Source organism: Pipra filicauda, unplaced genomic scaffold (genome assembly GCF_003945595.2).
Source record: "Pipra filicauda isolate LSUMZ 115617 unplaced genomic scaffold, ASM394559v2 scaffold735_size141612_pilon, whole genome shotgun sequence".
In the NCBI taxonomy this organism is placed as follows: Eukaryota; Metazoa; Chordata; class Aves; order Passeriformes; family Pipridae; genus Pipra; species Pipra filicauda.
In genome coordinates, this window is record NW_024104904.1 from 18,243 (window position 1) to 32,451 (window position 14,209).

General features: G+C 57.5%; 1 protein-coding gene across 4 annotated transcripts in view; it reads left to right on the plus strand.

The window, feature by feature from the left end:
• Nucleotides 1-3,175: 3,175 nt before the first annotated feature.
• LOC113982203 (SH3 and multiple ankyrin repeat domains protein 3-like) overlaps nucleotides 3,176-14,209 on the plus strand; it is a 90,161-nt gene continuing 79,127 nt past the window's right edge. For all 4 annotated transcript variants that reach the window (XR_005566543.1, XM_039389515.1, XM_039389517.1 and 1 more), the window contains exon 1: nucleotides 3,176-3,286. Coding sequence is in view for 3 of the 4 variants with exons in the window: in XM_039389515.1 (XP_039245449.1) it covers nucleotides 3,262-3,286 (25 nt within the window). In the remaining variant the exon portion in view is untranslated. The remainder of the gene's footprint in view (nucleotides 3,287-14,209) is intronic.

Genomic DNA, 14,209 nt, shown 5'->3' on the forward strand with positions numbered 1-14,209 from the left:
TGCGGCAGCAGGTTAAAGGATGTTCCAGGTTCCACCTTGAGAAGCCACGTGGGCTCCTTGGTTCAGACCGTGGAGCAAACAGCATGTCCCAGCTGGGGGACAGTGGTTGGGCTTGGCTGGCCAGGTCTGGCACCCAGAGGTGACAACTCTGCCTCCCTCCCTGCAGACATCGCCCGTGTCCTGTTCATTTACTCACTGTAGGTTCATTTACTCACCCCTCCTGTTGGTTCATTTACTCACCCGTGTTGGAGCGTTTGGTGAGCGCCGCGGCCCCAAACCGTGACTCAGCCGGTGCCTCATTTCCATGTTTATGGCTCCTCAGGTTCCAGTGACCTTCAGAGCCGCTGGCTGGGGCTCACAGCAGTGATTTGTGGGCCTCGCTGGGCCGTTTATTCCTCTTCTCCTGTCAGCAGCAGCTTTCCCTTGGCCGCTGCCCGCCCGGCACACGGCTCCCCCGGGACAGGAGCTGGCACGGGAGCCGGGCTCTGGAACTGGGAACTGGGAGGAGAATGGCCTGACTTTGCAGGAGGAGGTAGAACGGGCTTTGGAGTGAGTTGAGTTGTCAGGAGAGGCTGTGCAGGGGCTGTGTCCCTGTGTAGGGTCAGGGCCTGCTGGATCCAGGCTGGTGCCGTGAGGGTGCTTTTGGGCTTCCAGGCATGGGTTGCTGCAGCTCCAGAGCTCCTTGGGATCCATCTGCTCCTCTCCCTGCCAGCCCAGAGCTCTGGACCTCACTTCTCAGAAGTTGTGTCTTTGCACAGCAAGAATCAGCCAGCTGAGGTACCTCCCACCTTCATCTTCATCTTTTAGGAAAGGAATTCCTGGCTCTGAGGGTGGGGAGGCCCTGGCACAGGTTGCCCAGAGAAGCTGTGGCTGCCCCTGGATCCCTGGAAGTGTCCAAGGCCAGGTTGGAATAGGGCTTGGAGCAGCCTGGGCTAGTGGGAGATGTCCCTGCCCATGGCAGGGGGTGGCACTGGATGGGCTTTAAGGTCCCTCCAACCCAAATTCATTCCATGATTCTGTTGGTGAGACCAGGCTTCAGCATTCCCAGGTCCCTGGGAGCAGTGGGATAGTCCATGGCATGTCCAGGTACCCTCAGGGGCAGAGGATCAGCTTAGGAACCAACAGGACATGGGCCTCATGGGCTGCCCCAGGGAGGGCTGAGGGACCTGGCTGGTGGCTTTGCCAGGCCACTCTCCGTCATTCCATGAATCCGTAATTCTGTGATCTCTCACGGGTCATGGTGGTCAGGAGAAGCTCCTGCAAATGTCACTTCTGTCCTCAAGAAAGGCAAGGCAGGAAGGGTGGGGAGCTCCAGGCTGGTCGGTCTCACCTTGATCCCTGGGAAGGGGATGGAACAACTAACCCTGGAAGCCTTTTCCAAACAGCAAAGGCCGAGCTGGTGACTGGGAGCTGCCAGCCTGGACCGGGGAATCCTGAATCCTGCTTGGCCAAGGGCTCCTGTGCTGAGGCCTCAGGCTTGTGGGAGGAGGGAGAGCGGGAATGTTGTTTTCCTTGACTGGAGCAATGTTTTCATGTTGTCTCACGTCACATCCTGAGGAACAAACCGGTGAAATATGGACAACTTTCAGTCTTTCCCTGAGAACCCAGTTTGTCATTACCTTGAAATCTGGCCCGGTTCCAGACGAGCCGGATCCTCAGCCCTCCCAACGCTCAAGGAACAGCAAAACCTTAACGAGGAGCAGTGTAATTGCAGAGCCAGAACAGGAGGCTCTGGAGAGCTGGCTGAGCTTTGGAAGCTGGAAATACAAAGTACTACAAAAGGGGAGTTTTCCAGCGGGAGCTGTTAGCGGAGCCGCTACAGCACGGCCGGGAGCGCCGGGAAACAAGGGCCGGGATTTGGGGCCGTTCCAAACGGTGACAACATCACAACCTTTGGAGAGCAGGAGCATTTGCATCTCGAGAAAAGATCTAGAGAGGAGCTGAAATGATTCTGCTGTTTGGCTGCCGCGCCGGGCGTGTGCCTGTGTTTGTTTTTCCCTTGCTGCCTGTAGGATTAATGCCTGGATCCAGGAGTCGTGCGGCTCCTCTCCTTTGGGGAATTTGCTTTGGCTGCTGGAGCAGTGCTTAATTTATTAATAACTACCGGGTTTGGATTTAGCTCCGACTGACACAGCACGGAGGGGATGGGAGCAGGGATGGATCTGGCCTGGGAGGGGTTGGGAGCTGAGTTGGAGAGGCAGCAGCACGTGGAGGAGTTGGGATGTGTCTGTGCCTGTTGGGGGGTGTTGAACTCCACGGTAATTCCCGGGTTTATTTGCTTTTTCTGAGTCATGGAATGGTTTGGGTTGAAGGGACCTTGGAGCCCATCCAGTCCCACCCCCTGCCATGGGACACCTTCCACCAGAAGGGGTTGTTGCTTTGGCCAGTTCCTCTCCCCCTCTGCATCCCGTTGTGCCTGTGGGGCTGGGGTTCCTCTGTCACTCTGAGGATGTCAAAGGTTATGGCTGGTCCCAAATTTCCAGGAAATGGTTTCACCAAAGCCTGTGTTGTGTCTGGGTCCCCCATTTACACCCATCTTACAAAGTTGGGAGGTTGCCAATTTGGTGTTTTCTTTTCTCAGCACACACCTACAGGAAGCTCACTGTGCACTTCTGTCTTCTGGACATGGGGGACAGAAGCTTCTGGAGGCTTCTTGAGGTCCTTTCTTCCTCCAGTGTTCTGTGCTCTGCCCTGTTGTGTCCACATGAGGAGCAGCTGAGGGAGCTGGGGGGGCTCATCCTGGAGCAAAGGAGGCTCAGGGGGGACCTTCTGGCTCTGCAAGTCCCTGCCAGGAGGGGGGAGCCGGGGGGGGTCGGGCTCTGCTGCCAGGGAACAAGGGCCAGGCCAAGGGGAAACGGCCTCAGGCTGGGCCAGGGGAGGGTCAGGTTGGGGCTGAGGAGGAATTTGTTGCTGGAAAGGGTGGGGAGGCCTTGGCAGGGGCTGCCCAGGGAGGTTTGGAGTGCCCAGCCCTGGAGGTGTCCCAGGAAGGCCTGGCCGTGGCACTCAGTGCTCTGGGCTGGGGGACAAGGTGGGGATGGGGCATGGGGTGGATCCATGGGCTGGGAGGGCCCTTCCAGCCTCAATGATTCCATGATTCCGTGTTCCCGAGCATTCCAAACCTCCCGTTCCCGGGAGCCCCCGCGCTGACGTGCCCGTCTCTCTCTCCCCGCAGTGCTGAGCATCGGCGAAGGCGGGTTCTGGGAAGGCACCGTGAAGGGCAGGACTGGCTGGTTCCCAGCAGAATGTGTGGAGGAGGTGCAGATGAGACAATATGACTCCCGGCAAGGTAAGTGCTGCTCTTCCACCCCGGGGGCCTCCAGACCCCCTGGGCAGCCCTGGGAACCACTCTGAGTTTCCGTCGCCTCCGGGTTCACCCGTTCTTTGGGATGGGCAGTGGATGCGTGGGAGCAGTTGTATCCCGGGTTGTATCCCAAGGGTTTAAGCATCCAAAACAGACTCACTGATCCGTGGTAGGTGTGTGCTGCTCTGCTGAGGAGCCACAAGACTCTTTCTGGAGGTTGCTGCAGCATCAGGGTGTACTGGAGGTGACGGTGAGTGCTGGGGCAGCAGAGCTTGGATGTTGGTGTGAACCCCACACTGCATTTTAGGAGACTAAAGGGGAGGCCACCAAGTTGGCTGGAGGGATGGAGCCCCTCTGCTCTGAGGAAAGGCTGGGACAATTGGGATTGCTCAGCCTGGAAAAGAGAAGGTTTTAAAGTGACCTAATCTCAACCTTGCAGTGCCTGAAGGGGCCAACAAGAAAGATGGAGAGAGACAGTTTACAAGGGCCTGCAGTGCCAGGACTCAGGGAATGGCTTCCCAGTGCCAGAGGGCAGGGTTAGGTGGGATATTGGGAAGGAATTCCTGACTGAGAGGGTGGGGAGGCCCTGGAATGGGTTTCCCAGAGCATCTGTGGCTGTCCTGGGATCCCTGGAAGTGTCCAAGGCCAGGTTGGAGCAGCCTGGGCTGGTGGGAGGTCTCCCTGCCCATGGCAGGGGGGAATGAGATGACCTTTAAGGTCCCTTCCCCCCCAAACCATTCCGTGATTCCATGATTGCCATCAAGATGAAAGGAAGAGCCGTGTCCATCTCCGGGGTTTAATCCTGATGGATTTGGGTGGAAGGGCTCCTGGACATCTCCAGCTGTGTTTGTGGACTGAGGGAGGTGCCTGGGTTGCATGGCCAACACCGGAGTGTCTGTTGGAGCAGATTGAAGGTGACTGTGACAGGGATGAAGCAGCTCAGGGAATTCATTGTGTTCTTCATTGAAATTCAGGGACAGCAGCTCTCAGGTTGACATTTTGGAGGTGCCATTCGGACGTTCCTTTAACCTGCAGGATTTTCCTGCTCTGAGGGAAGAGGCCACGAGCTGCATATTGATGTTCCCAAATGAGCCAGGGCCTCCTCTCGGGGCCCCTCAGCACGTCCCCCCAGGTCCCAAGGCATGGTCAGTGCAGGGTTTGGTGGCTCAGGAGGGAATGTCCTGTTTGTCCAGCTCTGTTACCAGCCCCAAGAGGTTTCTCCCTTCCCAGTCAGAGTCTCCTTAGGTGTCTCCTGTCGGTGCAACTGGAATCCTTTGGGGCCCAAACAGCATGTCTTTAGTAAATAACTAAAAAAAGGGCTGTCAGGCCTTGGCAGGGGCTGCCCAGGGAGGTTTGGAGTGCCCAGCCCTGGAGGTGTCCCAGGAAGGCCTGGCCGTGGCACTCAGTGCTCTGGGCTGGGGGACAAGGTGGGGATGGGGCCCAGGGTGGATCCATGGGCTGGGAGGGCTTTTCCAACCTCTGGAGTTCTGGGATTCTCTATGTTCTAAATTTATTTCTTCTGGCCCTGCTTAGTTGGTGGTCTCTGCTTTTGCCTATCTTCTGTTTTTTGTCCCCAAATATCCAACCTGACCCTCCCCTGGCCCAGCCTGAGGCCGTTTCCCCTTGGCCTGTCCCTTGTTCCCTGGCAGCAGAGCCCGACCCCCCCCGGCTCCCCCCTCCTGGCAGGGACTTGCAGAGCCAGAAGGTCCCCCCTGAGCCTCCTTTGCTCCAGGATGAGCCCCCCCAGCTCCCTCAGCCCCTCCTGCTGCTCCAGCCCCTTCCCAGCTCCCTTCCCTTCCCTGCACACGCTCCAGCCCCTCCAGGTCTCTCCTGTCTGAGGGCCCAGAACTGCCCCCGGGATTCCAGGGGGGCCTCCCCAGTGGTCCTCACTTCCCTGGTCCTGCTGCCACACTGGGATAGGGCTGAGGTGTTTGGAATACAGGCAGTGACTCGTGAGAGGAGAGGGAAGGTGCTGATCCAGGGGATGGATCCATCCCACAGCTCTCCCTGGCCAGACCAGGCTGATGGAACATGGGAAGGGTGTGTGATGCATGGGCTGAGGACAAACAACATAAACCTTAATGTTCCTGTGGAAAATGATGGTGTAAGATATCCTGGTAATGGGGATGGAGGCAGGTTGTTATATTTGATAAAGAAGAGGAATGGAGGGCAGTAAATGGAGTTGACTGTCTGCAGTGAGTTACGGCACAGGCGGAACTTTGAGCGAGTGCTTCGAGTCAAAGCTACAAAAAACCTGCCCTGACGTGTTTTCCTGGCAACAGAGGAACTGTGCAGGTAGGGAATGTGGATCCTGAGGCTTCTGGGAATAAACAAACCTCTCAAGGAACAAAGAATCCCAGAATGGTTTGGGTTGGAAGGTACCTTAAAGCCCATCCAGCCCCACCCCTGCCATGGGCAGGGACACCTTCCACCAGCCCAGGTTGCTCCAAAACCCGTCCAACCTGGCCTTGGACACTTCCAGGGATCCAGGGGCAGCCTCAGCTTCCCAGTAATATCATCAGGGAGTATTTTTAATAGATGAAATTAAATCTGAGTATTAATTTTTTGGGACGTCCTTTGTCAATTGTTGGACAACGTTCTGCTCCAGCTGGCACTGGTGCCCGTACTCTGACCATGTGCTTGCTTTGGGTTAGTTACAGAGTCATCCTGAGCCCCTGGGCCAGGGAAATTCTGGGAGAAGAACCTGCAGATTGGGTTTAAATTGCAGAGGAATATTTGGTAACTGTAATTAAGACCAGAGAGCTGTTTGGGATGGGTTGGAGGCACTGAAAAATGTGCATTTGCTTATTTTAGCTGGAAAAAATAAGCCCATCTGGTTTGGGCTCCTTCCACCCTGAGCTGCATCCTCTCTCTCCCCTGACCCTCATTCCCTGGTGTTTTTCCAGATCCCCTTTCGTGGCAGGTCCTGACTGTCTCTCCCACCCATGTTCCGTGGTGGAACATCCCTCACCTGCCAGGCAGAGGTCAGGAAGCAACCCCCAGGAACTGAAGGGAAAGGTTTGGGGGTGTGAAGCAGAACGTGGCAAATTCTGGGATGTGCCTGTGGGAGCTGCCTGTTGTCACAGCAACTCCTGGGCTGGGAGAAGGGCTGAGAAGCTCCAGCCTGGAATCTGCCCTTGGTGCAGACCCAGGGCTGTGGGGCATCACCTGGATACTCTTTGCCTCTCCCAGGCTGTGGGGGAGATCCTGCCCCGTGTCCTGTGCTGGGTCCCTGCTTCCATGTGCAGCTGCCTCTGTGGAGTGGGATGTAGGGAAAGAGAGGAATATAGGGAAGGTCTTTGCAAACTTATGAAGCCTGGGGGGCACTTGCAGACAGACAGGGTTGGGTTTTCCTGCTCTGCTTCCCTGCTGTTCCCTGGGCTGCCCCCCAAGGCCCAATGTAAGGACAAGGAGCTGCTGGAGAGAGTCCAGAGGAGGCCCCGGAGCTGCTGCCAGGGCTGGAGCCCCTCTGCTCTGGAGCCAGGCTGGGAGAGCTGGGGGGGTTCCCTGGCGAAGAGAAGGCTCCAGGGAGAGCTGAGAGCCCCTGGCAGGGCCTAAAGGGGCTCCAGGAGAGCTGGAGAGGGACTGGGGACAAGGCCTGGAGGGACAGGACACAGGGAATGGCTTCCCAGTGCCAGAGGGCAGGGCTAGATGGGATATGGGGAAGGAATTGCTGGCTGGGAGGGTGGGGAGGCCCTGGAATGGATTTCCCAGAGCATCTGTGGCTGCCCCTGGATCCCTGGAGGTGTCCCAGGGCAGGTTGGCCGGGGCTGGAGCAGCCTGGGCTGGAGTTGCTCGCAGCCCTTGTTTGGTGGGAGCTCAGCTGGACCTTGGGCTGTGCCTGTGGGAGCCCCGAGGCTGCCCCAGCCGTTGCTGTTTCTTTGGGTAGAGGGCACTGTTGTTCTTCCCTCCTGCCGGCCGTGGGCTGGGGAGGAGGAGGAGGAGGATTGAGGGGGATTTTGGTGCCGGAATGAACGGCAGAGCTCAGATTTCCTGCAGGGAATCCATCCTCTCCCTCCTGGAGGTCTGCACCAGCCCCTGGGGAGTCGCCTTGTTCTTGGGGTACCCGTTTCCTGCCTTTCTCTCTGTGTGTCCTGCATGGGAAGGGATGAGTTGTTTGTTCCAACTCCTCCCATGTCCTCGGCGCGTTACGGGATCGGCGTCGGCTGAGGATGATCCTCCTCTGGAGATCTCCATCCTGCCGTGAGCCTGGGGTGGTACCGAGCTCCCAGGGGGTGTAACCTCACCCCAGGGGTGTAACCTCACCCCAAGGGGTGTAACCTCACCCTCACCCCAGGGAGTGGGGGGTGCAGGTGATGGGGTGGGGTTGTCCTGTGGGTGATGCTGTCGCTGTCCCCCATGGCCGCTGTGTGTGAGGGGTCTCGTTGGTTGTTGGGGGTCACATGTAGCACCCACCTGTCTTTGTCCACGTTTTGGACAAAAAAACCTTGCTTTTTGGAGAAAATCCACACCAGGAGATGGCAGGAAATGGAAAAATCAATGAGCTGAACTTCCTAGGGCTGGGTGGGAGAAGCTCTGGCTGAGCGGTGAAAGCTGAGTCCCAACACTGTGGCTTCTGGGCATTGAAAGCATCCCCAAAATCTCTTGGGACACCCAAATTCAGGATGAAGAGGGACCCAAAATCACCTGGAACCCCCAAATTGAGGTTGAAAAAAGGCTATTTTCTGATGCTCTCAGCGCATGGTGGGATTGTTGGGGTGTCTGTGCAGGGCCAGGAGTTGGATCGATGATCCTGTGGGTCCCTTCCAGCTCAGGATATTCCATGATTCCATGAAGAGTGGTGGGAAGGGATGATCCACAGCCTTAAACACATTCCTTCCTCACACTCCCAAGAAATTCATCCACTTCTCCCACGGTCTCGTGGCTGGAGAGAGATCCCAGACTGGGTTGGGTTGGAAAAGGACCTTAAGGATCACCTCATTCCAACCCCCCTGGCCACTGGTGAGGTGACAGTTCCCCAGCAGAAGGGGGAATGAGGATTCCCTGCCCTCAGCCAGGATGAGCCCTGGGCTCCCTGGCATCCCCAGGCAGGACATGGACACGAGGAGCTGCTGTGGAGACCCCCAAGGCCTGGGCACAGCTGAGCTGGGCACGGGGAGCTCTGCTGGACACGGCCAGGAGCTGCCAGTGGGAAAGGACAGAGCTGGATCCAGCTTCCCAGGGCTCAGATAACCCCTCATTCCCTGGGCCTGCTGCCCTGTCCAGCTTCTGCCTCCAACAGGCACCACTTGCCATGCAGGAGTTGAAATGGGTCCTTTGGCTGCTTCTCCAGCAGCATTTTAAAAATCCTCTTTGTTTTCCTTTCACTTTCCTGACTTAATTCCAAGCCTGATCCCGTCTCCTTTGTGTTGCTGCCTGTGGCAGGTGTCCTCTGGCTGTGCTGCCTTTGGCCTTGGTCCCCTTTCTTTCACGGACAGGGCTTGGAACAACCTGGTCTAGTCCAAGCCCAAATGCAGGCTGGGTGGGAAATGGGTGGAGAGCAGCCCTGGGAGAAGGATTTGGAATGTTGGTGGGTGGGACACTGGACATGACCCAGCCTAGAAGCCTCCCATGCCCTGGGCAGGGCCCACAGCAGGGCAGGGGGGGATTCTGCCCCTCTGCCCCCTCAGCTGAGACCCCCCTGCAGAGCTGCTCCAGCCCTGGGAACAACAGCAGGAGGACGTGGAGCTGCTGCAGAGAGTCCAGAGGAGGCCCCGGAGCTGCTGCCAGGGCTGGAGCCCCTCTGCTCTGGAGCCAGGCTGGGAGAGCTGGGGGGGTTCCCCTGGAGAAGGGAAGGCTCCAGGGAGAGCTGAGAGCCCCTGGCAGGGCCTGAAGGGGCTCCAGGAGAGCTGGAGAGGGACTGGGGACAAGGTCTGGAGGGACAGGACACAGGGAATGGCTTCCCAGTGCCAGAGGGCAGGGAGAGATGGGATATTAGAAGGAATTGCTGGCTGGGAGGGTGGGGAGGCCCTGGCCCAGGTTGCCCAGAGCATCTGTGGCTGCCCCTGGATCCCTGGAAGTGTCCAAGGCCAGGTTGGACGGGACTTGGAGCAACCTGGGCTAGTGGGAGGTGTCCCTGCCCATGGCAGGGGTGGCACTGGATGGGCTTTAAGTTCCCATCCCACCCAAACTATCCTGGGATTCCCTGAACTTTCCTCCTCTCCATTAATCTCTGCTCTCCCGGCAGCTCCTCTGGCAGCCAAGAGTAAAGGTCATTTTTATGAATATCCCAAGGTGCTGCTTGGGCTATAAAGCTGAGACCTGTTAGATTTACTGATTCTTCCCCTTCTCAGAGTGGGGATTTAAAACTCCTGACACAAGATTCTTTCCACATTCACTTTTCCTTAGCACTCCCCATAGCAGGACCCTTCTCCCACTCGGAGCTCTCGGTAACCAACCCGTGTGGTGCCACCCAGGTTTGTGCACCACAGATGTTCTGGCCCTGGGCTGAACATCCACGTTCCTTGGGGCCGGTGGAAGAGCTGTGGGCTCCTCCCGAGGGGTGTGTCCTGCTGAATTCATGGATAGCATTTCCAGTTGCCTGGGGAAGCAGAGCTGGTGCAGAGGAATTCCTGCCCTGGGCACCTTGGGCTGAGTCAGAAACGAGCACAGCTGCCCGGGTGGCACTTGTGGAAACACCTGAGTTGCAAAGATGTGGATAAATCCACGTGGAATAGCTGTGCAGACCTCCCTGAGCCCTTCTGTGCTGCCCTGGTTGGCTCAGGCTGGTGGCTCTGGCTGATCTTCCTGTTCCCTTCGGGGCTGTTCCGACCCCAGGGGAGGAGACACAGAGGTGCTACTCTGACTTGTGGTTACTTAAGAGCAGATTTGCATTTAATTTGCATTTTTTCACTTACAGATAAGCAAAAATCTCTAATTTCAGTGCAAATGTAGCTCATAAATTAAGGGCAAGAGGGGCTAATGCAGGAGGGACTGACTATTTCTCTCCTCCCTGAATTCGTGTAACACAGGCCAGAGTTTCACCAAATGTGTGTAAATCCTTGCATGGAGAAATTCAGGAGGAATTTGTTGCTGGAAAGGGTGGTGAGGCCTTGGCAGGGGCTGCCCAGGGAGGTTTGGAGTGCCCATCCCTGGAGGTGTCCCAGGAAGGCCTGGCCGTGGCACTCAGTGCTCTGGGCTGGGGGACAAGGTGGGGATGGGGCCCAGGGTGGATCCATGGGCTGGGAGGGCTTTTCCAGCCTCAGGGATCCTGGGATTATGAAACTAAGAACGCTACAGAAGAGTTCCAGAAGTGCTTGTTCTCAGGGAAGAGCTGTGTTGGAGCTCCATGCACTGAAGCTCAGTCCCTGGGAAGGCAGAAATTCCTGCCCAGCCTCCCAGAACCCAGCGGGGCCACGAGTCCCTGAGCAAACACCCCCCTGGCTTTGCTCTTTTCAGCCACATCCCGGTGCCACAGGGGCAGGAATCAGTCCCTTCTCCTGGCCCAGGGGTTTCCAGGATTCCCTGCACCTGAGCAAGGCTCAGGGCTGGGTTTGGGCAGAGCCAGTGTTGGAGCAGGACCTGCTGCTGCCATGGGAGCGCTGGCTGTGCCTCCTTCTCCGTGTGGAGGAGCTTCAGGCTCCTCTCTGGTCCCAGCACTGTGTGTCCTCCCCCCCCTTCCCAGCACAGTTCAGCATTTCTTTGGAAATCATTCCCTTCCCTTCCCCGCCGGCCGCCCCAGCCAGATTGGCTGCCTGGCACCGAGCCTGGACAGGCTTTAATTGTGGTGGCATCTGCTCGGCAGCCCACTCCAGTCAGGTGCTGGGAGCGGGGGGGACGTGTGGGAGGGATCCACAATGGGCAGAGGGGGGGCCGGGGGGGCTGCAGAGCCCGGAGTGCCCCAGGGCTGAGGTGCTGATCCAGGGCAGCACAGCTCCCACCCCCTTCCCAGCTCTGGGGGCTCTGCCTCCTCCCAGCCCGCCCTGGGCCCCGGGATGTGCTTCAGCAGCTGCAGGAGAGTGAGACAGGATGATGGAATCCCTGAGCTTGGAAGAGCCCTCCCAGCCCATGGATCCACCCCGGGCCCCATCCCCACCTTGTCCCCCAGCCCAGAGCACTGAGTGCCACGGCCAGGCCTTCCTGGGACACCTCCAGGGCTGGGCACTCCAAACCTCCCTGGGCAGCCCCTGCCAAGGCCTCCCCACCCTTTCCAGCAACAAATTCCTCCTCAGCCCCAACCTGACCCTCCCCTGGCCCAGCCTGAGGCCGTTTCCCCTTGGCCTGTCCCTTGTTCCCTGGCAGCAGAGCCCGACCCCCCCCGGCTCCCCCCTCCTGGCAGGGACTTGCAGAGCCAGAAGGTCCCCCCTGAGCCTGGTGAGACCACCCCCCATCAGCTGACCGTGGGGTCTCTCCCAGGGTGATGAGGCAGCTCAGAATTCCCTGAGTCAGGAGGAGCCAGGGCAGTTTCCAGACGCCTCCGTGGGCGTGTTGGCTCAAGAAGTTGGCACAAGAAGTGTCCCTGTACTGGGGGAGGCACCAACACCAACCCAGCCTTCTCCAGTCCTGAGGCCACGTCTCCTCTGACTGTGTGTTCCTGCTTTTAGCTGGCATTTCAATTTGGGAAATAGGCTTTATTTTAAACCCTCCTTCTTGCCTAACATGGAGTCTAAGTGGTCTCTCCCTCCCTGCGTGACTTCCTTGCCCAGTGGCTCTTTGGTTGGTGGGACTTTGACCCCTCAGGGGGTTTGATGGAGCTCTTGGATGATACTTGGAATGTCCATTTCCAAAGGATGACTTTCATTCCCCACCATGCCCTCATGACACACCGTGGGGACACTGGGGACGGGACTTCTTGGGGCGTTGTTGGCCACGGGGTCCAACCCTGTGGGGGCTGCTGGGGGTGAATCCTGTCAGGAGCAGCTGAGGGAGCTGGGAAGGATCTGGAGCAGCAGGAGGGGCTGAGGGAGCTGGGGGGGCTCATCCTGGAGCAAAGGAGGCTCAGGGGGGACCTTCTGGCTCTGCAAGTCCCTGCCAGGAGGGGGGAGCCGGGGGGGGTCGGGCTCTGCTGCCAGGGAACAAGGGCCAGGCCAAGGGGAAACGGCCTCAGGCTGGGCCAGGGGAGGGTCAGGTTGGGGCTGAGGAGGAATTTGTTGCTGGAAAGGGTGGGGAGGCCTTGTCAGGGGCTGCCCAGGGAGGTTTGGAGTGCCCAGCCCTGGAGGTGTCCCAGGAAGGCCTGGCCGTGGCACTCAGTGCTCTGGGCTGGGGGACAAGGTGGGGATGGGGCCCAGGGGGGATCCATGGGCTGGGAGGGCTTTTCCAGCCTCTGGGATCCTGGGATTCTGTGGTGCTGCCTGCTCCGGGGCTTCTGATGCAGGAGCAGTTGGTCAAATACGGATGATGGAAAAAAACCCACTGCCAATAATTAGAGGTGCATAAATCTCGCATTTAAGAAGATTAAATTGAATTAAATTCAATTCTAAATGGTGTTTAGAAATATAATTCCAGCATTCTGTTTGAACCAAAAAGGGATATTTTTCTCATTCCAAATGAGATTTTTCCCTTCCCTTTTTGCAACCCAGTGTTGGTGCCTGAGGGAGGAGTGGATGGGACAGTCCAGGTGCTGCATCCACAGGCCCTTCCAGGCTTCCAGGTTGTTTTCCAGTGGTCTGCATTCCCTGTTCCTGGATGAGCTCCCAGCGCTCCATCCCACCGGGATGCCCTGGTGTCCTATTGCTCCTTCCCTCTAAATTTAGAGCCTCCCTGTCCACAGGGCTGTGGAGCGAAGGCTCCTCTCCATCCATCAGCCCCATTCCCGGGGCTCCGTGACGGCTCCATTAAACACACGCTCTCGGCAGCTGCTATTTTTAGGAGCCGGGAAGAGAACGAGCCTTTGGGCCCTGGACAGCCCATAAATCCAGGGCCAGCCACCAAATCCCCGGCCTTTTCCTCGGGAATGACGCCCAGAGAGGGGTTTGTGGTACGAGTGTCCGGGCGTGTGCCGAGGGAAATGGGGAATGAGGAGGAGGAGGGAGAGCAGGGGGAAGAGGGGCTGAGGCAGGGACATGTGGGAATGCTGGTGGGAGGAGTGAGGCAGGAGGGGGGATGCCCTTGGGAATGGCGGGTGCTGTGTCCCCCCTTCCTCTCAGGGGGCTCTGGGGATCTCACTGAGGTGTCTCCACATGCCATGAGTGGAAAAGGTGGATCATTGGAAGTGTTGGGACCTGCTGGGGCTGTGCCACGGTGGCACCTCCATGGGAGCCATTTTTCCTTTCCTTTCCTTTCCTTTCCTTTCCTTTCCTTTCCTTTCCTTTCCTTTCCTTTCCTTTCCTTTCCTTTCCTTTCCTTTCCTTTCCTTTCCTTTCCTTTCCTTTCCTGTCCTTTCCTTTCCTTTCCTTTCCTTTCCTTTCCTTTCCTTTCCTTTCCTTTCCTTTCCTTTCCTTGCCTTTCCTTTCCTTTCCTTTCCTTTCCTTTCCCCCCCTTTCCTTTCCGTTCCTTTCCGTTCCTTTCCTGTCCTTTTCCTCTTTCCACAAATTATTGCTCTCCAGATTCTTGTTTCTTGTGTCCTTTCCTTTCCTTTCCTTTCCTTTCCTTTCCTTTCCTTTCCTTTCCTTTCCTTTCCTTTCCTTTCCTTTCCTTTCCTTTCCTTTCCTTTCCTTTCCTTCCCAAACCTTCCCAAACCTTCCCAAACCTTCCCAAACCTTCCCTTCCCAAACCTTCCCTTTCTCCTTCTCCCTCTCCTTTTCCTTTCCTTTTTCCCTCCCTTTCTTCCTTCCCTTCTTTCCCTCCCATTCCCCTTTTCCAGACATCCCTGCCAGCTTGTACAGCACCGTGGCTTGCACCTTGTTCCCAGGCATGACCAACAACAGTTATCCCGATGTTTCAGGTTGTTTTCCAGGTCTCCCCATCCCACCTCGTTCCCGCTGGGAAGCGTTTGGGGCTCGTGCCCAGCTCGGAGCAGCAGTGCTGGAG